Below are 24,696 nucleotides of genomic sequence, written 5' to 3'. Positions count from 1 at the left end.
GTTACCTCCCTCTGACGGAAAATGGTGCTGAAAAAACACCCACAGCCACAGGGCAGTACGTCCTGCAGTCCAAGTAACTTGGTGTTTCTTTCTGTCCCATCTTGTCTCCTTGTTTATCAAATAGTTTTAGTGATATATCTACAGGGTTAGAAGTAAGGGAACGTGAGAACATTTCAAGTCTATCCCCATTTCTGACCACAAAGCCACATTGGGAAAAACCCTAAGCAAAGAAAACAGGACTAAAGGAATAAACCGTGTTTAGGTTTAGAAATGTGTCATGGCATTTTTTATTCAAGTTATGCATAACCTTCCAACTTGATAGTTTGTGTGTGAACTTTATGACATTATCAGCTAGAATTGTCAGATCACTGGCACATCAGCAGTAGCATGGGCGGCACAGGGAGGGAAACCGGACATGATTACCAACAGAAGTAGGAGGGACGAGTTTTAGCCAGTTGTAAAAATGCACTGAGGATCAGGACAGAGCCCCTGACATTGCCATGCTGCTTAAACACCATCCTATGGGGGCTCCACACAAAGTGCAACTCTATGCCCACTCGTATTATTCCTGTGTTCGTTAAGGATAGGATCGTGTGCCCACCGACATGGGTGGAGCAGCCTAAAAGGAGGTCGAAATGGCCCACGGAAAAACAAGCAAGCAACATGGGAAAACACAAGAGAGAAAAATAAATAGATCATGGGATAAAAAAAATGAAAACATAATACATTATCTTAAAATGTTCCTTTCACTTGTCGCTTCTTTTTGTGTGTTTAATATATATCCTAAACACACGGCTTTGTACATTTTGGTATAGTTCTCTTTCTTGCAGGGATGAATAGGAGTAGAGAGAAATGGGAGGGGAGGCACAGGGCGACCCACAGCAATTGGAGTGGGGACACGCAGGGGTGGGGGGGCTGGATTCGGGACAGTCCCTCATCCCTGATTGCCTTGTGCTGACGGAGAGGGCGGGAGGAGAAATCCAGAGACACCCCCCTTCCTCCAACTGTCTCTCGCTCATGCTCAGTCTCTCGGGGAGAACCACGGTGGGAGGAGGAAGAGGGTACTCAGCAGTTGAGTGGACAAGCTAAGAGGACATCCAGGTCAACGAGACAGCAGGGAGGCAAGAAATCAACCCTTCCATCTTCACCGTCTCCCTTACGGCCTGACGCAGGGGCCTGGGAGGGGAAGGGGTTGAAGTTCCACAACTATCTTTTATCTAGGAACAAGATAATAACAGAAAGGGCCAGGGCAGTGAGACCTTAAACAATAACTCAGCTGTCACGCCTCACATGCTCATGGGTTTTCTAATAAACACAGACACTGAAATCACTAAGACTAGAGCCATGTTACCTTTGTTGATGTCCGTGTCTGTCGATGACCTGGCCGGCCTCTGGCGTAGTAGACTGTGATACTTGGCCTCTACCTCCTGATAGAAAACAGACAAGCAGGGAACAGTCCGCAATCAGATTTGATACGCTTGAACGTAAAATGTACAATCAACGTTACTAATTAACCCTTATCCTACAATTTCACTGTCCCGCGGACATAATAACATAATACACAAATCTCCATAAAAATCTGTCTATTTAAACTAGAGACATGGGCTGCATCTCAATCAACTGCATCCGCCGATATCACCCTTGCGCATCTGCGGTGAAAGGTGGCAGAGCTAGAGTGGTGTTTGTCAGACCATGAGACATCCCGAAAAACGTTCTCATGAAAACGTCTCCAGCGTCCAAACAGTTTGGCGTACAAAATTATTATGACCACTCTATTGAAAAGTGAGATGCTCTAGGACGCCCACAAGACTCGTCTGAAGTCGGTACAGCCTATTCTACCAACTTCTGTGTGTAGTGTCAAAACAATTTGGGCTACACACTATGACCCCTCTGTGGACATCTGAGACTTGGTGGTGTCCTCCGTTTTGCTCTAGGACGCCCACAAGCCTCACAAGACTTGTCTGAAAGTCCACGGTACCAGTAAAAGAAAAATCATGGAAGTATATATGGAGATAGTTTAGTGTCTAAAATAAGGGGATAAATAACATGTAAAACAACAACATTTAAATAGTTTCCTGATCTTTCTTATAGGTCTCAGATATAGGACAGACACTTTACAACAAACCTAATTTAGATTTTTTTGCCACCATCTGTTGTTCCATGTAGTGAATCTGTTATTCAATGCGTTTCAACGGCTAATAGCAGTAGTGCCAAAGTCAATGTTTCATATTTTGTTTTTCATATCTTAAGGGGTCTTAAAATCAAATAGCTAAATGATCCTTGGAATGACCATCTTAAAACAATTCCATGTTAGCTTAGACCCCCCCCCAAACCAGTCAGACAGTCAACCAACCAGTCACCTAGTCAGTAACCCACCCACCCACCCACCCAACCAACCAGCAGTCATTCAACCAATAAACCAGTCAACCAACCAGTAAGTCAGTCAATCACTCAACCAACCAACCAACCAACCAACCAACCAACCAACCAACCAACCAACCAACCAACCAGTCAGTCAGTCAACCAGTCAACCAACCAGTCAGTCACGAAAGTTAGTCAACCAACCAACCATTCAGTAAGCAAATCATGCAGTCAGTCAACCAATCAACCAGTCAGTCAGTCAGCCAACCAACCATCCCACCCACGTGTGCGTACCTTGAGGTGGTTGAGGTTGGTTTGCAGGTTGCGGATGTGGGACAGGACCTGTCGGCTGAAGCTGGAGATGCTGCCTGCCTGTGAGGCAGAGGAGAACCTCAGGCTGATCCCAGAGTCTCCTGCCCCGCAGCCCCGCGAGGCGCTCAGCTGCTTCCCCGTGGCCTGGAGGTCATCGTCCGTGCTGCTCTCCCCCGAGCCCCCGTAGCCCTCCAGGACCAGGTACCCTGCTGGGAGACGCAACAACAGGGCCCAACTCATTAGGCACCAAAGGGATGAAAACGGACTGAAACAACTTGTCCATAGGAAGAAAAAAAAAAAAACGCCTGTTTTTGTTTTTTGTCACAAAATGTTTTGCTACAAGGTGCCCTAATGAATATGATCAAGCTGAGTCCCTGCTGTTCAGCACACCTACGCACTGGAGGTCCTCAAACCTAGTTATCTAGCACAGGGTTCTTTAATACTGGGGAACCCAAAGGTGACAGGGGTGCCTATTTCTGTTCTTCTCCAGCACTAACACTCTCCTTATTCAACACAAGGACTGGGAGATTGGTTGATTGAGTCAGGTGTGTTGGTGCTGAGCTAGAACAAAAATGTGCAATCTCTCGCTCACTCACACACGACCGCAAGCTCACCATAATCCTCAGGGGACTCAAAGAAACCCGTGTCCCCAGACACCAGGTCCTGAGCAGGGTCCTCGGGGTGGCTGGCCTGGGTGCACATCCCGGAGCCTTTCTGCACAGCCACCCGGGCACGGCTGTCCACGGGGGTCCTCAGGGACGTGGTCCTGAGAAGACGCCCGCCCCTCGAGGAGGAGCGCCCGGCGCCTTCGCCGTCCTCCTGCAACATGAGCTGGGTCACCAGGACCTGCTTCAGCGCCGACACTAGAGGAGAGAGGGGACAGATACGGTTAGACCAATGGAGGAGTCTGTGTGATTCGAGATGAATCGATTCCCCACCAAATAAAATCTATATAAGTAATGTATGTTTAGGGCGGAGCGCTATCCCTGACCAACCGGCCTGACCGGGTTCATATAACTCTAACTAGAGTTTTTCCTGGCTAGAAAAGTCTTGATGATTGAGGCAGATGTCCTTTCACTCACATGTCTTTAAGGCATCGTCAGCCCTAGAAGGACTGAAGCCCAGCCCGTCCGATTCGCTGAGCCCGTCTACGGCCATGCGGAAGGGCAGCCTATCTGCAAGGTCCGGATCCCCGTAAGGCCCCTCCTCCCGGCTGGGCTCCTCCTCTTCGGGCTTGAGTCCTACAAAGGGGTTGGCATCTGGGAGAGAGGTCTGCATCACGCCACCAGAGGCAGCGCTGCACTCTTTATCTGGGGAGAGAACAAGGACACTTTTACGTGCATTTCGGTCAAATCTAAATACTACTTAAGCATGTTACCAGTGGAGGCTGGTGGTGGGTGGAACGTAATAGCTGGAATGGAATACATGGAAAAGTATCAAACACATCAAGCCAGCTTCATACATTCCATTCCAGCTATTGAAATAAGCCCGTCCTCGATTCTAAAGCGATATCAGCCTCCACTGCACATTACACAATGTCACTAACTGCTACTGAAAAGCTCTCAAATACACTGATCACTCTAGACGGGGGAACACGGGTGAGGTGCTAGTTTAGTTACCTATAGACTGGCTGCTTCCAGAGGAGATGCGGTCCGGGTCCTTACCGAGTCGGGCTACGTCTGCAGCGATGATCTCCACACCGTCTCGCTCTCCACTGGTACGGTGGGAAAGAACACAGAGTCCGTATCAGGAGAAGCAAGGTCATGGTCATCATGAAATACATTTGCTGATGAATGAAACCAAAACACACCAAAGACGTTTTATACTGAGAGGAGGAACGTACTCCGTTTGAGGTAAGTGGATGCCGCTGTGCGGATTCACTTTCATGGCGTCCGCTCTCTGGGTGATCTGCCGCTGCCACCTGGATGGAGGGAGGATAACAATTCACAGGCAGACAGAGGCGAGTAGACTGTGGATATAAAAGTGTCCCTTACCTCAGACCTAGGAACAGATAACCGATAACTAACTGCATTGCTAACCTTAACCATTAAGACAGGTAAGAAAAAGATCTGACCCTGTATCAGTGGTTAGGGGCAACTCCTACCTTCTCTACCTACAGTGAATTAAGGTAAACTTTTAATGGGGTTTTTAAGTAGTGGTTATAATGACTAAACCACAGTGTCAGGAGGACTCACATTCTCTGCTCTGATACGGTCTGGGCCATCAGCTCGTAGATCTGTGCCCCGTTGTCCGACATTGAGAGAACAAAGAACGACTTGTTGTCTGTTGGGAGAGAGAATAGCAGGAAAACAGCGTCAGACTCCTGGCTGCTTCTCTAAATCACACCCTATTCCCCATATAATCCACTACTTTTGACCATAGTCACATAGGGCTGCCACATAGGGCTCTGGTAAAAGTCGTGGACTATATAGGGGCATAGGGTGTGATTGTGTTAACAAGGTTGGATCTAACAAACAGATTTCAATAGAACACTAGAATGGGTATTGGCGTTCCATGGAAGCATGACTACAGGGCGGCCATCTTTGTCAGGGAAACTAATAGTATGATTGCATCTATATAGTAACTCACCTGTGGCCACAGAGCGCACCAGCACCGCATTGAGCTTGATGATGGGGCTGAAGATGTGCTTGGTGTCGGCGGTGCCCGACAGGTTTTTGCTGTGGCACTTGAGGACGAGCCGCTCGTCCTGCTTCTGCAGCAGCACCAGGATGTCCTCCAGGAGCAGGGTGTACAGCTCTGAGGCCAGAAGAGGGGATTTAACCACAGAATTACATAGAACACTTCAATGGACATAGACGTCACAATTATATTAGTATTAGATCTCATTAGGCGAGAATCGTGTTTGTTTTGTGATTTCTCCCATTACATCATATGGTTTGTCTTAGGGGCCAGGAGTTTTTCTTAACCACATGACCTGACATGGAATTAGTTCGGGCCCTGTCTGCAGTTGTAGTGTACAACTAGGGCCAAGAGTTTCCCCCGGTTGGATCACATTGGTCAGGAAAATCCTCCTGGCCCTACTTATCCACATAAACGCCTGACGAAGTCGTAAGCGTACCAATAGTCTTGTCCTTGTTGACCTTCCATGACAGTGGTCCCTCGTGGACCATCTTCTTCTTGGTCAGGTCCAGGTTCTGAGTGTGGAGGGAGTTAAGGTCAAAGGTCAGATTAGCTGGGTTTATTTGTTTAGTCAGATCCCCATTAGCTTTCACTTTGGAAACAGGTACTCTTCCACGCCAAAGAATGGAGCTGCATGACCTAGTCCAATTTCAAGCACCACCAGCTGACATTTAAACAAAACATTTCCCCTTTAATAACTGCTGTGGCTCCCTCGCAGAAACTGAAGCAAAAATGTTGCTTCAAGTCAATTGTGGGTAGTCTGCAGACTAATAAGCTTTGAGAAATGCTTTATAGATCGCCTCACCTTGAGCTCTGTAATCATGGGGTTCTCCGTCTGCTTCAGAGACGAGAGGTCTAGCCGCCTCTGGTAGTCCTCCAGCCTCTGTGGAAAGAAAGAGAGAGAAAGAAAGAGGGAGAAAAAGTGGGCAAAAGAGAGAGCGAAAGAGAAAAAGAAAACAAACAAGAGGGGGAGAAAAAGAGAGAGAAAGAAAGACAGGCACACAGAAAAACAGCCGTAAGCTGGATGCTCTGCTGCTACAGGCAGTATTAGACTAACCAAGAGACACAAACCCCATATTCTCTCTGCAATAAATCACCTGCCATCATCTCTGCTGGCTCTAAGAGGAACAGTGGGAGGACAGATTTCAGAGTGGCTGAGAAGCCTTCTAGGCAGAACAGGGGTGAAATGAGACAGGGGAGATGTGGGAGACAGAGGGGATAGKCTGTGCTTCCGTACCCGCCGTTCCCAGATGACGCTAAATCACACCTACTTGTTTGTTTTCAGACTCCTTCACCGCTTGGTTGACGTGGTTGAGAATCTTCCTGCAGCAGTCGCCTGCCTTCTTTACCTTGTCTTTCTCCACGGTGTCATCTGGAATGAAATTACAAGAGAGAAAGGGTGATGAAGATTCTGTGGAGAAAAACGAGAAAAAAACCACCTCTGTGGGGTACTGCCCAGCAAATGGATATTTTCCTGCTCCCATTAGCAGCCGATCATATTCGGAAATGAAGACCGAGTAGAGGTCATTAACATTCCTTAACAGCTGGTTCTACTTTATGTTTAGAGCATTATATTTCCGCGAGGGAGAACTAAACCAGAGCCAAGATTTAAAATGATGGGACCCAAATAATGCGAGAACATCTCCCAAAATGTGCATTACCGACTTTGGAAAATGCCAAAACAATCATCTCAGTTTAACCGAGAGCACAGATTTAATTTGAGCCGGGCTGGCAGCTCCTAACACACACAGGCGCGCATACACACACAGGCGCACTGACACCAACAGGCGCACTGACACACACACACAGAGAAAGAAAGGGTGGTCACTGGAGCGCCACAGTGGAAGGACACTGCTATCATTAACGCTGATGTAAGCGCGCTGCCCTGCATCACTGTGATGGCCTAGTCCGCTTCAAGCCCAGTGCCATCACCTCATTGTCAGAGTCTAGTCCCCTTTCAACATTACCATACCAAACACAACCAACCCGTACTGTGCTGGCTCATAGGGCGGCGCATGGGGGCCCAGTGTCGTCCGGGTTAGGGGAGGGTTTGGCCGCGGTAGGCCTTCATTGTAAAATAAGAATTTGTTCTTAACCGACTTGCCTCGTTAAATAAATGTATTTGTATGTATTTTCACATTCTTGTACTAGCACGGTTCCAGCAACTATGGTGGGTGTGTAGTCAGCCCAGTACAGTGCAGCTTGGCTTAGTAGAGTAGACGAGGTATAGGAGTGTGTGTGTGTGTGTGTGGCCTACCTGTGTACTTGGCGATGTTCTCCAGTAGGAGAGGGTACTTGGTGAGCCTCTGCATCTCTACAGGAATGATGTCCTTCAGTTGGAGTCTTCGACACAGTCGGTTACTCTCAGCCTCCTGCAAAAGCACAGTGAAGTTAGGTAAGAAGGCCACAGGAATGATGAAAAGAGCAACAACACAGGCACGATGTGTCCTTCTCGCTCATGTATATACTTCGCCCACCAGTGACTGTGGCTGTGACAGAGCTACATCTTGAATGGTTACTTTCTACAACTTCAACGTTTAATTTACTTAAAATGAATTTGAACAAATCATTTTCAAATGCTACCATTGAACTACACAAGCTTCCCTCATACATCCCATTCCCTGTCATATACATTGTACTGTACAATCTGCAGAAGTTGATTACATAGTCAAATACCTGACCTAAACCTCAAGTAACAGGCAGTGCCAAATAGCCCCGTGTGTGCACTCCAGTACCTACGCTGCCCTCCCCCCTGTCCTTATCTCCTCCTCTTCTCTCCTCCATTCCTCCACTTACCTGCATGAAGGAGGTGAAGCGCGAGTCCTTCTTCTGCCTGCTCTTGATGAGCTCCAGAGCGAAGGGCTGGTTGCTGCAGAACGTGCCCACCGCCTGCTTGATCTTCTCCTCCTCGCCCCCGCTGAACTGGAAAACAACACAGGCGAGCCAGGCGAATCGGGGTCAGTCGCCATGGCAACTCCCTGCCGCCAAGCCAAGCCCTTGGTCCTTGCGTGTGTGTGTGTGTGGTGTCACAGTGCCAGATCGATGGGGAGAGGGGGGGGGGGGGTTCTAAATCTGCCTCTACATGCTTTAGCCAATTCCCTCTGACTATCATTGCTGTCATGAGTCTGTCATAGCTTTATGTTGGTTCTCATGGTTGTCTCCGCCCGTGATAGCTGATGTGTGGTGAGCGTTCTGGCACAACTGGCTGCCGTGCACCGCCTGAGCGGGTGCTTCACACTGGCGGTGGATAAGGCGAGTTTCCCCTTTCTATGGAAGCACTTTGAGCATTTGGAAAAGCGCTTTAGAAATCCAAAGAATTGTTATTAAACATGTATAGACAGAGGGGTTTTTGCTAAAGCACGTGTAGATCTGGGACCAGGTTGGTGGATGGGTTCCGCCAGTCCATCTGTGCCACACTATCGTTTAACGATTTTACCCCCATTCTGCAAAACACAGCGACCATCTTCACCCTCCAGTTCATTGCCAATTAAAAAGATAAGCAATCCCATGAAACAAAGTGGATGTTTATTCCGCAGTGAAAAGTAATTTCAGGCAACAGCACAGCTTTCGTGGTTCGTGAGAGAGAAAGACTTCTCTCCAGCAACACAATTATTACATGATTCATATTCCGCCGGGGAAAAGGCTTCAAAAGAAAAAGAAAAGAGATGTACTCACCCAGGACAGCAAGTCGTCTCCTATTTGGTCGATTACGGACGTCTCACTCCTTTTCCGGATTGCTGCCATTTGCTCAGATATCAAAACTGAAAAATGAAAGGGAATGTAAGAGGGTCATTCTGTGTGTGTATGTGTGCGTACATGCTTGTGGTTGTGCATGTACATGCCTGTGTGTGTGTGTGTGTGTGTGTGTGTGTGCTCGCTTATGTCCATGCGTGCAAGTACCATGCAGTTGAACAATGTCCCCCAGGTTGGTGAAGATGTTCTTGATGTCGGCAGGAGGCAGTATGCCCTCTCTGGTGAGCTTCTGGTAGAAGATGTTGTCCAGCACTTTGAGCATCCGCAGGTGGGCCCTCTCAGTGTAGAACAGCTCTGTAGACACAGACCGACAGCGCTCATCACTATTGTAGACTGAATGACTACATTAGGCAACCATAAATAAGCGATAAACAGTGATAACGAAAACGGTTACTTCAGCTTGTTCTTCGGGGGTTTTGGCCCAGGTTCCTACTAGGAAAGATGCATTTGTAAAAGTGACAAATTAATAAAGTTTCTTTGATTGAGTTTGCAGTGGTTACCACACCCTACACTGTTAGTGTATGTCTGTTCATTGCACTTAACTCTTTACACTCATACCTATATACGGGTTAAAAATAGCAGATTTGGACACTGATAAGCCCCTAAATGGGAACGCGGTGGCTATACAGTAACATGCTATACATGACGTCACAGCTCAAGGTCTCCGCTTCACAGCGCAGTTTTTTTTTTACTCACAGCGGTTCTGAACTTGAACACAACAGCGACAAGAAGTTGCTCCCATCCCTCCCGATACTTTGGAAACATGTTTTGTTGTCGGAGTGAGGGAAATATTGTAAATAAAAGAGGGCTCGATGTATTTTGAAATATGAGACGTTGAGGATTATAATAAATACCACTTTGATGTCATACAAGCAAGCCAAGCACCCGTTAGTCCAACTGGGCACTTCATATTTCCATATCATAAAACTAATTTAAGTGCCAACGTTTATGATCACTACGCTTGATGTACAGTTACAAGATGACATGGCGTCATAAATGAATATTTCTGGTGGATTTCCTCAGACTTAATTGAATGCACTCTATTCTATGCGCACCAAAATGACAATCTGCATCTCTGAATTGACTTGTGAAAGCCTAACACCGTAAGATTGTAATTTAGCTAACCATGTTGACAATACAACATGCTTTCAAATGATGCCGACCCGACTGCGATTTATAATGGACCGTTTTTGGAATGAGTAAACAACAACAGTAATTGTGTGAAGGCGGGGATGCAGGGCTGTGTTCCAAACAAAACAACTACACGTCTGCTTACTGTAGTTCCTCAACGGCACATCTAGGAACGCTCAAAATGGCACCTTAAAGTTGAAGACTATTCATTGAGTTGAAATTACATAGGACCTGTTCACACTTTGGAGAGGTGTGTAGCAACTTGGAGACACCAGTTAGACCTCTCACTCAAACCCATGTCATTTTTTTGTTGTCTTATGTTGAACCTACCCCAAATTTACCATGAATATTCTTGTCACTGACTGTATCCAGATTATTTTCAGATTTTGTTATCAACAAATGCGGCGAAAAGTACAGTAAATATAAAATTCACATAAAATCAACAGTGTAACGTTTGGATTCAGTCTTGTGTCAGATTATCGGTTTTATCCTCAGCTTCAGTCTAATAATGTTTTCATGATCTCCAAACGGTTCCCTTTTGGCTGCTACCATGCATACCAGCATATGCTTTCCATATTTCTTCTGTAAGAAATGTTTCAATGTATCCCTATCCATACAGGCCAATTCCCACTAGTGTAAGGGGTCAAACACAGTAATTATTCCTTTTGAACAATAAACTGCCTACTAAAAAAATGAATAACTAAAAACACAGACATACAGTATGTACAGGGCCTTGGGAACTTCCTAATCATGCAAAGCCAAATCACTAGGGCCCAGAGTTTTTCCTGGTCAGGTTACATGGGTCCTAGTTATTTCTATTACGGTGACTGGGTTACAGTTCGAACAGGAAGTTACCGTTAATGACTTCCTGTCTCTTGATCTCGTGGGCCCTGAGTCCAGCCAGGACCTCACGTCCCACCAGCTGCTGCCAGTTGAGGGGGTCGTGCTCAGAGTCCGTGCCTCCTTGGTCGTCATCACTCTGCACCTCCGTAGAAACAAGGCCATCCAACCTGGGAGACAGGCAGCAGCAGTTAGACACTGGTTACAACCTTAAAATACACCGACTAAGATAAATGCAGTCACGAAATATAACAGAAGCTGTTAGAAAATAGCTAAAAACTCATACGGTTTCTAACCATAGCCTACGTCACTTTTGATAGAAGGTAGTCCACATTTTGACCGAAGAGGTTTAGGAGACTAACTCAAAACTATCTGACCATTGTCTTTATCAGAAATAGCAGTAGGTCAGGTCAAAAAGAAAACACTCACCTTCTGATAGACTTGGGTGTTCCTTCAAGGATTCTGTAACAAGAGGATACTATTAACTACGAGGCCTGAATGACAACGCTTCACATACTCATCAAGATGTTCTCCGCCTGCATGAAACAACTACTAACACAACTGTGCACAATAGGGGTATAAAACAAAGTCAAGGGCAGGCCTGGAAAAAACAGTTGTATCTACTGGAATGGAATTACATGTTATATATAGAGGGTAGATTAAAGAAAATATCTAAATGGCACCCTATTCCCTCTTAAGTGCACTACTCTTGACTGGGACAATAAGCCTTACGCTTTCGCCTGCTTGGGGTCCATCTTACCTGCTCTCCCTGTCCTCCTCCTGCAGCTGGTCCAGGCTGTATGGGCTCAGGCTGTAGTCAAAGTGTGTGTTTGGAGTGTACTGTAGACTGTCCAGGTCTCCAAGACCCTCGCTCAGTTTGAGGAAGGCAGAGTTAGGGGTCAGAACTGAGGAGGAGAGAGACAGGGAGAGCGAGAGACAGAGAGATCAGTTACATTGTACAACTATCAGGCCAGGTGGGGAGACCATTACTACAGCTTAGAGCCGGGACGATAAACCGAAAATTGCCAACCTCTTATTGAAACATTTAGCTGTAATTTTCAGTGATTTTGCTACACAATGTTTCTGAAGATGGTTCTAAAACCATTATTTGGTCGACAGTAATAGCCAATGCATTATGTTGACTCCTGATATGAAAGCACCTGCCTGTCCCCGTTTCGCTGGGACAGGCAGCACATRGAGAATGTAGAGATGCATTCTGAGAAACACAAGAATATGACCGTTGCGCCAAATTGCTATTGCGGGGAAAAGACAGTTTTCAAAGCAACTACCGTTCTAGTTAGAGAGGAGAGTCATAACTTCCTGTGAATATATGATGTATTTCTCTTAATATTCAGTTCATGGCACCACTTTACAACCGGAGTAGGCTGTAGTGCAGTATAGTTTTGATGCGCTGTGGAGTGGAGCCGAGCACTCCATTTTGGTACATACAGTGCATTCGGAAAATATTCAGACCCCTTGACTTTATTCTTTATCCTTATTCTAAAATGTATTATTTAATCTTTTCCCCCTCATCAATCTACACACAATACCCCATAATGACAAAGCAAAAACAGGTTTTATACATTTATTACAAAGAAAAAAAAACGGAAATATCACATTTACATCAGTGATTACAGCCTTGAGTCTTCTTGGGTATGACGCAACAAGCTTGGCACACCTGCATTTTGGGGAGTTTATCCCATTCTTCTCTGCAGATCCTCTCAAGCTCTTTCAGGTTGGATGGGGAGTTTGATGCACAGCTATTTTCTGGTTTCTCCAGAGATGTTCGATTGGGTTCAAGTCCATGCTTTGGCTGGGCCACTTAAGGACATTCAGAGACTTGTCCCGAAACCACTCCTGCGTTGTCTTGGCTGTGTGCTTAGGGTGGTTGTCCTGGTGGAAGGTGAACCCTCCTTCCTGCTCTGGAGCAGGTTTCATCAATGATCTCTCTGTACTTTGCTGCGTTCATCTTTCCCTCGGTCCTGACCAGTCTCCCAGTCCCTGCTGCTGAAAAACATCCCCACAGCATGATGCTGCCACCACCATGCTTCACTGTAGGGATGGTGCCAGGTTTCCTCCAGACGTGACGCTTGGCATTCAGGCCAAAGAGTGGCTTCCGTCTGGCCATTCTACCATAAAGGCTTGATTGTGGAGTGCTGCAGAGATGGTTGTCCTTCTAGAAGGTTCTCCCATCTCCACAGAGGAACTCTAGAGCTCTGTCAGAGTGACCATCGGGTTCTTGGTCACCTCCCTGACCAAGGCCCTTCTCCCCAGATTGCTCAGTTTGGTCGGGCGGTCAGCTCTGGGAAGAGTATTGGTGTTTCCAAACGTCTTTCATTTAAGAATGATGGAGGCCACCGTGTTCTTGGGGACCTTCAATTCTGCAGACGTTTGTTGGTACACTTCCCCAGATCTGTGCCTCGACACAATCCTGCCTCGGAGCTCCACGGACAATTTCTTAGACCTCATGGCTTGGTTTTCGCGCTGACATGCACTGTCAACTGTGGGACCTTATATAGACAGGTGCCTTTCCAAATCATGTCCAATCAATTGAATTTACCACAGACTCCAATCAAGCTGAAGAAACATCTCAAGGATGATCAATGGAAACAAGATGCACCTGAGTGGAATTTCGAGTCTCATAGCAAAGGGTCTGAATAGTTATGTAAATAAGGTATTTGTTCTTTTATTTGTAATACATTTGCAAACATTTCTAAAAACCGGTTTTTGCTTTGTCAATATGGAGTACAGTGTGTAGATTGAAATAAAAATTATTGAATCCATTTTGGAATAAGGCCGTAATGTAACATTTAGAAAAAAGGGAAGGGGTCTGAATACTTTCCAAATGCACTGTATCGCCCAGCTCTACTACAGCTACAATGACCCAAAAATAATAGGTAATATTGACAGCTAACAATTAGAACATAAAACCAAATACAAAGTTACAGAGATGTCGGGATTCAGGAATTTAGAGAGCGCCGCAGACAAACCGTGCTCCTCAAACACTATGGGGAGCGTAATTGGTCTTGCGTTGCTTGCGCTTGATATAGTATGTGGTCTAGAGACTAGGGTACTTGGTTTAGAATTCAGTATGTGGGAATTGTGCTAGCTAGAGAGTTTAGTAGGTGCTAGCTAGAGTCTTGTACAGTATGTGGTAGTTCAGGGCCGCACCAAACTCAGAGTCTCTGTTGCCTCCGTCAGAGGCGTGGCTGTTGGTGGTGCTGTTGGTTGGCGAGGTGGCGTTGGTATTGGAGGAATGTGTGAGCTCTGAGCCCTCGCTGGATTGACTGGCCGTCAGGCGACCCGCCTCCAGGTGCTCCACGGCCCCCAGGCAGGGCTGGGACAGCTGCTTCTGGGGCCGCGGCTTGTTGAGGTCCATGGCCTTGCCGACTGCTCACACAGACAAGACAGGCAGACAATCAGTAAGAGAGACAGGCAGGAAGCACACATACAGACAGACAGACAGACACAGAGGTATAGCAGGAGTCAATACTATAGGATCTGTTTACTTCTCTGCTGCTCCTCCTTTTTTCCATAGTAACACAATGATTTGTTTTGAATGTGGGTGATGATAACCATCTACCAATACTAATGCCTCTCCAGGGGTTCAGTAAATTGGGAGACCTATAGTATACTAGTGTTGGTCACTGTTGTTTATCTTAAATTACTAAATGAAAGCCAAGTGTTGTTTATAACGCAGACAGACTCACTGGACGTGGGATCGACGCGGCTGGGCCGGCGCTGAGGCCCGAGGATGCTGGGAAACCTGGTTCGTTTTACCTTCTCCTCCCCTCCCTCCTTCTCGGTCTTGACGCTCTTCTGTTGATCACAGACATCACATGATCAGTCAGTAAGAGAGATATAGCAGGGGGTGACGGTTAATAAACCGAGCTAGCTTAGCGGAGGGTTCAGTGTAAGGGTAGGCTCATACCTTGATCTTGGGGAGGAAGTTCAGGCGGACCCTTTTGGACTCTAGGCCCCGTGGCTCTTTGACTTTCACTCCAAGGTGCTTCATGTACGCGAGGATGACATACTGCATAGTAGTGCTGCAACAACAGACCAATGAGGATTCCGGATTTAGAGACCCAGGCTCAATTGCCATATTCTCGGTTTTCTATCAATGGAACAGATTGGGATGAAGTTGAAGTGAACTACATGTTGACGTGTCTTTAGCGTGGCTTTGACCATATGCTGTGAAAACGAGTGACGGCGGCGGGCAAGATGTCGTGTCCATTCATTAATCATTTGGGATATGCCGGGACCATATGGCATTTGAAATAAGGTCGTTGCACAACGTCGGAAATAGTCCCTTATGAATCTAAACGAACTAGAGAAATGTCATTTGTTATTAAAGGAGGTTGGCCAAGAGCTCATGTAGCTAGATTGCCCCCTGGTAAAGAGATACTCCACATATACAACGTGACTTCTGTTATAATGTTAACTGCTCAACCTCAAAATCATCTAATATGATGCTCTTGTCCTCTTTCTGTGCAGTGAACTGAAACTAGGTGGTTTGTTTCCAGTGTGACATTGAGTAGCAATGACACAGACAGTGGTTAGAAAGGCCAAGAGTCTGCAAGGTCCCAAAGTGTCTTAAACCCCTCAAGGAGTACAGTGCACTTCACCACATCCTTCCAAAAGCTCAAAAGTCTGTGCTCCCAACTCTAGCTTTAGAGGATGGAGTGTTCTGTGTGGGTGTGCAGTAAAAAAACACAAAAAACACCCCACATTGAGCACTGAGTATGTTGTGTGTTCACAGCCACAAGTAAGTATCGGTTGTGTTCAGTGGGACAAGGAGGTTCTACATGAATTTGTCCAATTACAGTAATTTTTTTCTGGCTGCAAAATGTTTTGCTACGTTGTGCCCTACTGAACACGATCACGGTCCTCCAGTCAGCCTGTGACCATAAAGTCTTACATTGACAATCCCCAAACATCACACGGACTAAAATCAATGGCTAGTGTGAAATATGTAGGGCTCATATCTGTTCTTTCCAATGGATAAACAAAAAGAGAATCCCCTCACCATTTCTCCTCCTCTGTGGATTGGGTTGTCAACCTAAAATATGTCAAGAAATTCCATTAGAACAAATGATATTACACAGAAAAGGATTTTAACATGTCAGAGAGTACAAAAAGAAGCTCAAACAATTAGACAGAAGTAGTAGACTTCCAATCAATATATTATCAGCCTCAATTCAAATGGGTCAGCAAGTAAAACTCAATGTGAAACGCTGTGAGTGTTGCTACTTACAGGACATCCTCTATCTTGGTGATGATGTTTTCAGCACAGGAGCGTTCTCTCTCCAGTGCTACCCGGTCTCTGACGCGCTCCGTGTCCAGCCGGGCCAGTTCCCCCTCCGCCAGGGTTAGGCCCATACTGCGCTTCTGCCTGCACACCCCACAAACCACGGTGTCAGATCCCACTTACAGTAGGTTTACTTATAACATGCTTACATCAACTTATCGCATACTTATAACAGGATTATAATAACTTAAAGCTTATAAAGACAAACAGTTACACTGTCTACAAGTAAGACTCACTTGCATCTATCTTTACATATGACTAACACAGAGGCACCAATGGGAAAGGCAGACATTTTGGAAGAGCACGAGCAAGGTGACTGACCTGAAGTCCTCCAGGTTCCTCTGGATGTCAGGGAGCAGGGTGTCCTGCATCATCTGGACTAACTGTCGGTTCAGCTCCTCAGGGATCAGCTCCGTCCTCCGCCGGTCTGCACGGCCACCGCACAACAACACAGATAGGAAGTAGGTTGACACAAAAATACAGCTTAAGCGTTGATTTCTCAACAACTGATGTGGGACAGTAGTATTAAATCAAATCATATTTTATTTGTCACATGGTCCGAATACCATGAAACGCTTACTTACAAGCCCTTAACCAACAATGCAGTTCAAGAAATAGAGTTAATAAAATATTTACTAAAAAAACGAAAGTAAAAATCGAATCAATCAAAAAGTAACAAGAAATGTACATAATAATAACGAGGCTATATGCAGGGTGTACCGGTACCGAGTCATGTGCGGGGGTACAGGTTAGTCGAGGTCATTTGTAAAGTGACTATGCATAGATAATAAACATCGAGTAGCAGCAATGTAAATAGTCTGGGTGGTCATTTGATTAGTTGTTCAGTAGTCTTATGGCTTGGGAGTAGAAGCTGTTATGGAGCCTTTTGGTCCTAGACTTGGTGCTCCGGTACCGCTTGCCGCGCGGTATCAGAGGGAACAGTCTATAACTTGGGTGACTGGAGTCTCTGACAATTTTTTATTTATTGTTAGATTGGTGAAACAACCAACCACACACTTTGAGGCTTTGTGATAATGCTGCTAGTACACCGTTGAAGTAAGGAAACTTGAGTTGGCTCTATTTAGCATTCCATTAGATAACAATGGTCATTCCTCAATATACCCAGATGTGACTTGGCATGGATTTGTCAGCCAGGGAAACTAATGGAAATGAAAGCAAAGTCACAAATACTCACCAAGGTCAAGGGAGATGGCCTCGGGAACAGCTACTTTTAAATTCTGTATGAAAATAAAACACATTTAGATGGGCATTGACAAAGCTAAACTTGTTTATATGTGGCTAACAGAAACACCAGAGTAAAAATACTTGACATTTAACAAAAAGAGTAAAATGACAAGTGCAGAAGAAGTCCTAAATGTATGCCAGAAGAAAATCTCTGGGTCCCTCAAGTACTGCGGTCTTATTGGTCTTAGGCACTACAATATATTGCATTGGGAGTCAACAGAACAGTGGATGAGAGAAATGACGGCTCCAGCTGAGGAGAAATGTATTACTGCAGGGAGAGGGGACTCCTGACAGAATAAACCAATCAAACAAACAAACACACTGCTGTATAGTAACACTAGTGTTGCATATCATACCAACACTGTCAGGGGATGTAGGTGTTTAATCACAACCGATGTGGGGGAGACCATGACTTCTGCCACAGCGCTGTGGGGTTTGTTTCATAACAACAGTGCACTGTGCAAGTCTGTGCTGGCTTGGGCCTGCAGTTTGGATAAAAGCTAGCTGGGATCATGTAGTGACTGTGGATGAAAGCCACTTGAGACTACAGGGCCCGTATTCATAAAGAGTCTCCGAATAGGAGCACTGATCTAGGATCAATTTATCCTTTTAGAGCATACTAAATATGAGTATATGGACAGGGGTTATGTGATCTTAGATCAGCACTCCTACTCTGAGACTCTTGGTGAATGTGGGCCCAGATGTAGGCTAGTTCAACTCAACTCACAGCTCCCCGGTCGATGAAGAAGTTGTGGAAGTCCATGAACACTCGTCTGGTTTCTTTGGAGTTAGTTTGCTTGCACAGGTCAGCGAAGAGGTAGCAGAGCTGAATAGAAACATTTCACATGATCAATGAGAGGTGACACAAACATGTTCTACACCATCATGTCTTTGTGTCAGCACTGCACTGACATCCCTGTATTTTTTAAATATTTTTTATAAACTTCTATTGTTGTCTGTAACTGGTCACAACACAAACATGGTCAGGTGAGTGTGTGTGCGTGTGTGTAGGGACTCTTACCAGCGGTGCAGGGTCAAACTGCGAGACGACGTGATGCAGGAACGCTGCCAGGTGGGCAGGTCTGGACTTGAGCAGCTCCATGCTCTGGAAACAGCTGCACTGGCCATTGACCTGAGATACACACAGTGTGTGTGTGTCAGAGTGTGTGTGTTACGAGCTAGCTTGACCTCGTTAGAAAATCCTCAGTGAGGCTTGTCAGTCTTTCACCCTTTTAGGGGGAGAGAAATCTGGACAAAAAACTTCAGCACCCTGGTATGCTTCACAGTGTTTGTAATGAATGTTAAAAACAAACATTTGGGTCAATAGGCCATAATCGGAGCCTACAATCTTAATTTTCAAAATGCAAAGAAGTTATATTTTTCCCCTTATTTTGGATGTATTTAGGGCCTACCTGTTCTTGATCAGAGTCAAAGCAGTCGTCCTCAGCTCCGATGATCTGGGAGACGAAGCGTGAGGAAGGGCTGCTAACAGCAGAGGGGGACAGCGAGTCCTGGAGGGGTGGGGAGAGGAGCACAGCTCTTATATCTCTCACTCATTGAGCGTTGACTGCTCCGTTCTCTGAAGTAGCTAACAACCTCATATACCATCAAAGGGGTGTTTAATGAAGTTGGCTCCACATCTGCAGGGCATGGGTCATGTTCATTAGACACCAAATGGAAGAAAATTTACTGAAACAGGGAGGGACTACCTGGACTTATAGTCCAGGTACGTTGCAAAACATTTAAATGTTTTCAGTTGCATGCCCTAATGAACATGAGCCAGGTCTCGATCTCACCAAGTCTGGAGTGTCTTCTGGGTCGGGGGAGTGGCAGGAGTTGAAGCTGTCTCGGGGCGTGCTCTTTGGGCTGTGGTAGGACAACATGTCTCTTTGGCACAGGCTCTCTGGGGAGGCAGGTGCAAAACTGCGGAGAACCTGCAAATGGAGAACATTTGGTAAGCTATCAAACATTCATCTAGCTAGACCTGGGTGGTGTTCATTAGGAACCAAATGGAAGAAACTCAACTGAAACAGGGAGGGATTATCTGGACCTGTCCAATAACAAACACTTGTTTTCTTTATTGGTTGCATGTCCTCTTGAACAGAACCCAGGTTTGGGACACAACAGTGGGTTGCGGGTTTGTGTTGTAGTGTACTGTCTGCTAGGTGCAAAACTGAAAGTAACACTTACAGGGGACATGGTACTGCTGCTCCACGAGAGGTCATTGCTACTGTCCCCCCTGGAGGAAGGTGTGTGGTCCATGTCCACCATGCTACCGTCATCTCCGTCACCCAATTGCAGGGCATCCTTAGAATTAAATCACAGTCAGTCACACGCAGAAAATATAAATATTCCCCATAATTGAAAGCGAAAACAAACAAGTATTTTGTTTGACTGGAAGCATTGAGCATACATCTATATTGTCATGATTTCAACACACACACAGTCTATAGAAATGGAGCAGAACACGCACAGATAAACTACCTATAAATATCATTGCTTAGGGCCAGGTTACATAGTCAGGGAAAACTCATTGGACTGATTATGGCACTCACAGATTGTCACACTAGCTATTAATACTACATATTACAATAGCCAGAAGCTACTCCTGCGCTGTCTTGGTTGTGTGCTTAGGATCGTTGTCCTGTTGGAAGGTTAACCTTCACCTCGGTCTGAGTTCGTGAGCGCTCTTGGAGCAGGTTTTCATCAAGGATCTCTCTGTACTTTGCTCCATTAATCTTTCCCTCGATCCTGACTAGTCTCCCAGTCCCTGCCGCTGAAAAACATCCCCACAGCATGATGCTGCCACCACCATTCTTCACTGTAGAGATGGTGCCAAGTTTCCTCCAGACGTGACGCATAGCATTCAGGCCAAAGAGTTTCATCAGTTTATCATGGTCAAAGTCCTTTAGGTGCCTTTTGGCAAACTCCAAGCGGGCTGTCATGTGCCTTTTACTGAGGAGTGGCTTCCGTCTGGCCACTGTACCATAAAGGCCTGATTGGTGGAGTGTTGCAGACACGGTTGTCCTTCTGGAAGGTTCTCCCATTTCCATAGAGGAACTCTGGAGCTCTGTCAGAGTGACTATCAGGTTATTGATCACCTCCCGGACCAAGGCCCTTCTCCACTGATTGCTCAGTTTGGCCGGGCTGCAGGCTCTAGGAAGAGTCTTGGTGGTTCCAAACTTCTTCCATTTAAGAATGATGGAGGCCACTGTGTTCTTGGGGACCTTCAATGCTTGGTACCCTTCCCCAGATCTGTGCCTCGACACAATCCTGTCACGGAGCTCTACAGACAATTCCTTCGACCTCATGGCATGTTTTTTGCTCTGACATGCACTGTCAACCGTGAGACCTTATATAGACAGGTGTGTGCCTTTCCAAATCATGTCCAAATCAATTGAATTTACCACATGTGGACTCCAATCAAGTTGTAGAAAGATCTCAAGGATGAGCAAAAGGTCTGAATACTTATGTAAATAAGGCATTTCGTTTTTTAAAATGTTTTATACCCGTTTTTGCTTTGTCATTATGGGGTATTGTGTGTAGATTGTTAAGATTTTTTATTTAATTTAATCCATTTTAGAATAAGGCTGTAACGTAACAAAATGTGACAAAGGGGAAGGGGTCTGAATACTTCCCGAATGCACTGTACAATATGTTTGTTTTTTTATTCRGGGRGGGGGGGGGGGGTGCAATTTACCTGTGCTCCTCCAGTGGCCTTACTGAGCTGCCCCTGCAGCTGTGGAATGTGCTTCTTGGCTTCCTGGATGTCCTTCAGTAGTTTTGGCGTCGGATTCCTGCTGTACTCCTCCTTCATTGCCTGTAGGGAGGGAGAGAGGGAGGAAGAGCAGCAGAGACACTCAGTCAGACAGTCATTGGAATCCAAAGTAGCCAAGTCCATAAAAGTATTTTTGACTGAACGGTTTAGACTTGCACTCCTTTTCAAAAGTGTTTCTCAACACACTTGCTGTGGCTATACTGTCCTGGCCCTGTCGTGTTTACACACGTAGCAGCAGTAAAGTGTGCTTAGTGGAGTGTGTAATATGGCTCTGTGAAGCACAGGAGAGAATTATTGGAGGGGAGGTGGTGGGGTTGACTGGTTCTCTTCTGAGTGGCTGTCTGCTAGAGTGACTGTTCTAGTCCAAAACCACAGGAAAAGCCCTGTTCTTATCAACACAAGTCACACACCAGTGTTGTTCTGAACGTCTCAAAACCTACAAGAATACAATTCTAGGACAAAGACCATGACTTCACATACTTAAAAATGTAACCTCATCCAAATACAAAACATTGCTTTTCTTGACAGTCGCTCAGTATTTGACCTCATAAGTCCAGAGTGAGCAGTCTCCGAAAAACTATTCATAGACTAGGACCCGTATATATTCACCGTCTCGGGTAGGAGTGGTGATCTAGGATCAGGTCTCCATGAATTCTTAGTCATTATAATCTAAAAGGTTGAACTAAAATCAGCACTCCTACTTTAGACTAGATCAGCACTCCTACTTTAGACTAGATCAGCAATCCTACTTTAGACTAGATCAGCACTCCTACTCTAAGACGCTTCATGAATGCCCTGAATTTTGCATATGCCCAAATACTAACCGAGATGGTTTCACCTGCACCAGATAGAACGCTCACCTGCAAATCTTGTTGCTCCTTGGACAACATCTTCTGCAGGATGTCCACCTTTTGGCTGTGTACGCTGTTGTTCTCTTCCTGTACAATGGGAAGGAGAAATACAGCGCTTGTTCAGGACATGGAACCAAACACGCAGTGGAAGAAATGACGTGAAGTAGCAAGGGAGGACAACAGAGGTTTAGTGAGCAGACAAACGTAAACTATGGAAACACACACTGAGGACAGACGGGCAAAGAGGGATGACATGGAGAAGCACAAAGGAGGAATGCATCTCAGAAGACGGTAAAAGGCGAGAGGAGGCGCTCATACCCATAGAGGAGAGGTGATGCGGTCATGGGGGCTGTATGGGCGCTCCCCCGTTGGCTGTCCAGGCGCGTTTGGAGAGGTGACGGGGGACGACACAGCCTGGGGCCCCGGGAACCCCAGCTTAGCCTCGCTCTCCGACAGGGGGATCTGGGGCAACCCAGGGGGTCGCCCCAACACTGTGAGGGCCACATAGGAGCCCGCTGAAGAAATAAGACGGATACGGAGGTATGGTCAAGAAAAGGTGTATTCGGAATACTAGGCCTAATTCTGATTATCGTTGCATGACTTTCCTAGCCTGGTACCAGATCTGTTTGTGCTGTATTAGCAACTTCTATGGTCTTTGGAACAACCACGACAAAAATATCAGTTAGAAATACAGCACAAATAGGAACCAGGCTATGACCTCCCGGTGTCAATTACGAACAATAAAACTTTACAATGCTTACATTTGATGAGCTTTACTACTTCCACGTGGTTTGAATGTGTTACTAGGGTCCCGTTCACCTGGAATGAAGTAAAACAGTCATAATGAGAAAATTCATTCAACGCCGCTTGGAAATCAAATTAGTTAATTTCCTGTCCAGCCTAATGTCAATTCAGTAATTCATTCATCCACCCCTCTTCGCACACACCCCAGTGACAGCAATGTTTAGGTTTTTGTGTTTTTTGATGGGATCTAATCCAACCAACAGGTGGCATTGTGGAGCTGGTGTTTTGGCTAGAAGCCTCGGTTCACAAAACAAGCTGTGACTGGAGACTATAAGGATGGCGGCAAGGCACCTGGGTCATGATCAGTAGGCACGAAACGTATCCAATAAGAGCACCAATTTTCATTTCTCCATTTCAAAACATTTTCAGTTTGGTGCCAAATGAACAGGACCCTGCAACTACTATGAAAGGGGTATATATACACTGCTCAAAAAAATAAAGGGAACACTAAAATAACACATCCTAGATCTGAATGAATGAAMTATTCTTATTAAATACTTTTTTCTTTACATAGTTGAATGTGCTGACAACAAAATCACACAAAAATGATCAATGGAAATCAAATTTATCAACCCATGGAGGTCTGGATTTGGAGTCACACTCAAAATTAAAGTGGAAAACCACACTACAGGCTGATCCAACTTTGATGTAATGTCCTTAAAACAAGTCAAAATGAGGCTCAGTAGTGTGTGTGCCCTCCACGTGCCTGTATGACCTCCCTACAACGCCTGGGCATGCTCCTGATGAGGTGGCGGATGGTCTCCTGAGGGATCTCCTCCCAGACCTGGACTAAAGCATCCGCCAACTCCTGGACAGTCTGTGGTGCAACGTGGCGTTGGTGGATGGAGCAAGACATGATGTCCCAGATGTGCTCAATTGGATTCAGGTCTGGGGAACGGGCGGGCCAGTCCATAGCATCAATGCCTTCCTCTTGCAGGAACTTCTGACACACTCCAGCCACATGAGGTCTAGCATTGCACCCAGGGCCAACCGCACCAGCATATGGTCTCACAAGGGGTCTGAGGATCTCATCTCGGTACCTAATGGCAGTCAGGCTACCTCTGGCGAGCCCATGGAGGGCTGTGCGGCCCCCCAAAGAAATGCCACCCCACACCATGACTGACCCACCGCCAAACCAGTCATGCTGGAGGATGTTGCAGGCAGCAGAAGCGGTAGTGGTCCTGCTGCTGGGTTGTTGCCCTCCTACGGCCCTGTCTCTTATACACATCTAGATGTGTATAAGAGACAGGTTGCCCTCCTACGGCCTCCTCCACGTCTCCTGGTAGCACCTCCATGCTCTGGACACTACGCTGACAGACAACAAACCTTCTTGCCACAGCTCGCATTGATGTGCCATCCTGGATGAGCTGCACTACCTGAGCCACTTGTGTGGGTTGTAGACTCCGTCTCATGCTACCACTAGAGTGAAAGCACCGACAGCATTCAAGTGACCAAAACATCAGCCAGGAAGCATAGGAACTGAGAAGTGGTCTGTGGTCACCACCTGCAGAACCACTCCTTTATTGGGGGTGTCTTGCCAATTGCCTATAATTTCCACCTGTTGTCTATTCCATTTGCACAACAGCATGTGAAATTTATTGTCAATCAGTGTTGCTTCCTAAGTGGACAGTTTGATTTCACAGAAGTGTGATTGACTTGGAGTTACATTGTGT

At 46.0% G+C, this 24,696-nt stretch overlaps 1 protein-coding gene across 4 annotated transcripts in view; it reads right to left on the bottom strand.

The window, feature by feature from the left end:
* Positions 1 to 248: 248 nt before the first annotated feature.
* Positions 249 to 24,696, bottom strand: part of arhgef12a (Rho guanine nucleotide exchange factor (GEF) 12a) — a 70,142-nt gene continuing 45,694 nt past the window's right edge. For all 4 annotated transcript variants that reach the window (XM_024014255.2, XM_024014259.2, XM_024014258.2 and 1 more), the window contains 35 exons: positions 22,981 to 23,038; positions 22,538 to 22,734; positions 22,229 to 22,306; positions 21,291 to 21,410; positions 19,781 to 19,897; positions 19,387 to 19,524; positions 19,003 to 19,101; positions 18,612 to 18,722; positions 18,318 to 18,416; positions 17,541 to 17,583; positions 16,667 to 16,772; positions 16,292 to 16,429; positions 16,064 to 16,096; positions 14,969 to 15,083; positions 14,748 to 14,856; positions 14,209 to 14,427; positions 11,798 to 11,942; positions 11,467 to 11,499; positions 11,053 to 11,207; positions 9,214 to 9,360; positions 8,989 to 9,074; positions 8,110 to 8,235; positions 7,571 to 7,685; positions 6,585 to 6,685; positions 6,119 to 6,196; positions 5,753 to 5,828; positions 5,263 to 5,430; positions 4,869 to 4,956; positions 4,517 to 4,594; positions 4,293 to 4,387; positions 3,756 to 3,983; positions 3,288 to 3,536; positions 2,656 to 2,882; positions 1,352 to 1,427; positions 249 to 1,217 (listed from right to left, as the gene is read on the bottom strand). In XM_024014255.2, coding sequence (XP_023870023.1) covers positions 1,207 to 1,217; positions 1,352 to 1,427; positions 2,656 to 2,882; positions 3,288 to 3,536; positions 3,756 to 3,983; positions 4,293 to 4,387; positions 4,517 to 4,594; positions 4,869 to 4,956; positions 5,263 to 5,430; positions 5,753 to 5,828; positions 6,119 to 6,196; positions 6,585 to 6,685; positions 7,571 to 7,685; positions 8,110 to 8,235; positions 8,989 to 9,074; positions 9,214 to 9,360; positions 11,053 to 11,207; positions 11,467 to 11,499; positions 11,798 to 11,942; positions 14,209 to 14,427; positions 14,748 to 14,856; positions 14,969 to 15,083; positions 16,064 to 16,096; positions 16,292 to 16,429; positions 16,667 to 16,772; positions 17,541 to 17,583; positions 18,318 to 18,416; positions 18,612 to 18,722; positions 19,003 to 19,101; positions 19,387 to 19,524; positions 19,781 to 19,897; positions 21,291 to 21,410; positions 22,229 to 22,306; positions 22,538 to 22,734; positions 22,981 to 23,038 — 4,062 coding nt within the window. In that variant the 3' untranslated portion in view covers positions 249 to 1,206. The remainder of the gene's footprint in view (positions 1,218 to 1,351; positions 1,428 to 2,655; positions 2,883 to 3,287; positions 3,537 to 3,755; positions 3,984 to 4,292; positions 4,388 to 4,516; positions 4,595 to 4,868; positions 4,957 to 5,262; positions 5,431 to 5,752; positions 5,829 to 6,118; positions 6,197 to 6,584; positions 6,686 to 7,570; positions 7,686 to 8,109; positions 8,236 to 8,988; positions 9,075 to 9,213; positions 9,361 to 11,052; positions 11,208 to 11,466; positions 11,500 to 11,797; positions 11,943 to 14,208; positions 14,428 to 14,747; positions 14,857 to 14,968; positions 15,084 to 16,063; positions 16,097 to 16,291; positions 16,430 to 16,666; positions 16,773 to 17,540; positions 17,584 to 18,317; positions 18,417 to 18,611; positions 18,723 to 19,002; positions 19,102 to 19,386; positions 19,525 to 19,780; positions 19,898 to 21,290; positions 21,411 to 22,228; positions 22,307 to 22,537; positions 22,735 to 22,980; positions 23,039 to 24,696) is intronic.

This window comes from Salvelinus sp. IW2-2015, linkage group LG22 (genome assembly GCF_002910315.2).
Source record: "Salvelinus sp. IW2-2015 linkage group LG22, ASM291031v2, whole genome shotgun sequence".
NCBI lineage: Eukaryota > Metazoa > Chordata > Actinopteri > Salmoniformes > Salmonidae > Salvelinus > Salvelinus sp. IW2-2015.
The sequence above is the reverse complement of the archived record's forward strand: the minus strand, read 5'-3'. Positions and strand labels throughout refer to the sequence as shown.